We start from the raw sequence: 2,821 nt of genomic DNA, 5'->3' as shown, positions 1-2,821 counted from the left end.
TAACAGAGCGCATAAATGTGCTTGAAACAGCTCAAACTCACGGTGCAATTTGTCAAAAGCACCTCGAAAATCCCAGAAGCTGGTTCCCTGACTTTAAGCCTTCAACTTTAAGATACCCCTTTTGGGGTTTTGGCTTTTGGTAAATTAACTGTCTAAAATATCTCATTTTTCTTGCTCTGTTTTCTGTTTTTGGCATATGGGTTGTAATGGTACTTTCTATTACTGCTATAAATGTATTGGTTCTATTGGGTTTCGCGATGGTACTTTGCCACTGTGTTGTTAATGATGGCCTCGATGGTTTGGATTGGCAGAGAGTCTCTGATTTTATGGATGCACGGAGTTGCAGAGATTTGATTCTGTCAGTAACGGAACAAAGTTTCAGCCTTTTTTGTTCTTTTTGGACCCATCATAGTACATAAACATCTTCTACCAACGTTTTAGTTTTGGTTTTGCCTCTTGAGGGAAAACAAGAAAATACCCTTTTTTCTAGTCTTCTGGGATCGTTTTGTTTGCTTGTTTGTTTGTGGTTGAAGTTTTGTTTTTTCTTTTTTTTTCCTAACGAAATTTGCTGTCGGAAGCGGATTTTTCCTTGTTAAAGTAATGGATTTTATACTTTGTGGAATTAAATAGCTGCTAGATTCTCTGATTCTTAATTGAGGACCTTCACCAATTCACTTTGTGGGATCTAAACATTCTGGCCTCCGGTGATCTACTGTTACAGTCTGCTTTTGTCCGACTTTCAACCAAACTAACATAGATTTGTAACTTCTTAATTCTGCGCACTCTCTGTTGTTGAGTGCTTTGGAGAAAAGACACATGTGTAATGTTGAATCTTTGGAAGATTAGTTTTTGTGTCTTCTGTTGTCTAGTGAATAGTTCAAGCAATCCATTTCAGGAAGGAGATGCCGTGTCAATCCTCTGCTGTATTTTTTTAATTTCAGGCCTGCTTGTAGATGTGGAATTAGTCATGTCCTGAATGAACTCCCTTTTAAATTATCATTTTGTTGGTCTCAGATCCTTAGCTGGTTCTTTAACACCGCCAGCTCAACTTTGCCGGCTTGGCTTTTAAGCTTCTGATTTTTTCCACTAACAGACTTGTTCTTATGCAGGTGCAGATTGAGGTATAAGTACTCAAGCATAGAGCATCTGAATACTGGGACAAATTCTTGTGGTTTGTAATATGGCCGGGGAAAATGGTGTCCATGGTGGTACACCTCAAGAGCATGAGGAGACCACATTAAAAAACCAAGTAGAAGGCACGAACGGGGACCATCAAGGCTCAGACAAGAGCAATGGAGATGAGAAAAATGAAAAAATTCCATTTTTCAAGCTATTCTCATTTGCAGATAAGACTGATTATATCTTGATGCTCTTCGGCACAATTGGTGCCATTGGGAATGGTTCATGTATGCCCCTCATGACGATATTGTTTGGGGAGATGATTAATTCTTTTGGAAATAATCAAAACAATACAGATATAGTTAGTGTTGTTTCCAAGGTAAAGTCATGCTGCACAAGCTTAGATTTAATCTTCATCACCAGAAAAACTTTTAGTTTAACTTTTTCAGTTACACTATGAACTCCTTTTATGAGGTGAAATATGTAAGTTCCAGAAAATCCCATTGATTTCTGGAGCTCATGTGTGTGTGTTTTTTTTTTTTTCCTTATATTTTTTGTATTCAATTTTTTTCAGGGTATTCATTTCATAATTATAACATACTCCCTTCCTCTATTGATTTTCTAAGTTGTTAATGAACATGTTGATAATCACTTACTTATCTTGGGAAATTTTAGGTCTCTCTAAAATTTGTCTATTTGGCCATCGGGGCAGCTGTGGCAGCAACTCTTCGTAAGTATATCATAATCACATAATTTTTTAATGCATAGAGAAATTCTTCTATATATCAGGTATGTGAACTGATAAACCTTGTATTTGTTGTTCATCAGAGGTCGCTTGCTGGATGGTAACAGGGGAAAGGCAAGCTGCAAGGATAAGGGGTTTGTATTTGAAAACAATATTGAGACAAGATGTTGGTTTCTTTGATATGGAAACAAACACTGGAGAGGTCGTTGGGAGAATGTCTGGCGACACTGTTCTCATACAAGATGCCATGGGTGAGAAGGTACTATGCTGGCCACACAATTACCAAAACAAAACAAAAAAAAATCACACCAGGAAGAATAGAAACCTTGAAATTTGTTCTTATAATGCAACCATGGGGTTATATACGTGTGCTTGTTTGTGCAGGTTGGAAAATTTGTACAGCTGCTTTCAACATTCGTCGGAGGGTTTATAATAGCATTCATCAAAGGGTGGCTTCTTACCCTTGTCATGTTGTCCTCTATTCCTCTGCTTGTGGCATCGGGTGCAGCTATGTCCATCATTATAACCAAGATGGCAAGCCGTGGGCAAAGTGCTTATGCAAAAGCATCAAATGTAGTTGAACAGACGATAGGCTCCATTAGAACTGTATGTCACATTTTCCTTAGAACTATTGGAACAATTGCTGTTTATTTGACCAAGAGTATGATGTTTACCCTTTTTCTTCCTATACAGGTTGCATCCTTTACCGGCGAGAAGCAAGCTATAACAAGTTACAACAAATATCTTGGAGATGCTTACAAATCAGGTGTTCATGAAGGTATAGCTGCTGGAGTAGGTCTTGGCATGGTTATGCTAGTTGTGTTCAGTTCTTATGCCTTGGCTGTATGGTTTGGTTCAAGAATGATAAGGGACAAAGGATATTCCGGGGGTGATGTGTTGAATGTGATTATTGCTGTTTTGACTGGATCCATGTAAGCTCCATTCTTAATTTTTTCT

General features: G+C 38.0%; 1 protein-coding gene across 1 annotated transcript; it reads left to right on the top strand.

The window, feature by feature from the left end:
• LOC117620836 (ABC transporter B family member 11-like) lies at nt 1-2,800 on the top strand. Its single transcript, XM_034351077.1, has 6 exons — nt 1-139; nt 1,110-1,498; nt 1,795-1,849; nt 1,948-2,123; nt 2,249-2,470; nt 2,558-2,800. The coding sequence occupies exons 2-6, from the start codon at nt 1,181-1,183 to the stop codon at nt 2,798-2,800; spliced, it is 1,014 nt and encodes a 337-aa protein (XP_034206968.1). The 5' UTR covers nt 1-139; nt 1,110-1,180.
• The last annotated feature ends 21 nt before the right edge of the window (nt 2,801-2,821 follow it).

This window comes from Prunus dulcis, chromosome 3 (genome assembly GCF_902201215.1).
Source record: "Prunus dulcis chromosome 3, ALMONDv2, whole genome shotgun sequence".
Lineage (NCBI taxonomy): Eukaryota > Viridiplantae > Streptophyta > Magnoliopsida > Rosales > Rosaceae > Prunus > Prunus dulcis.
Note: the sequence above shows the minus strand (reverse complement) of the source record. Positions and strands in the feature narration are given on the sequence as shown.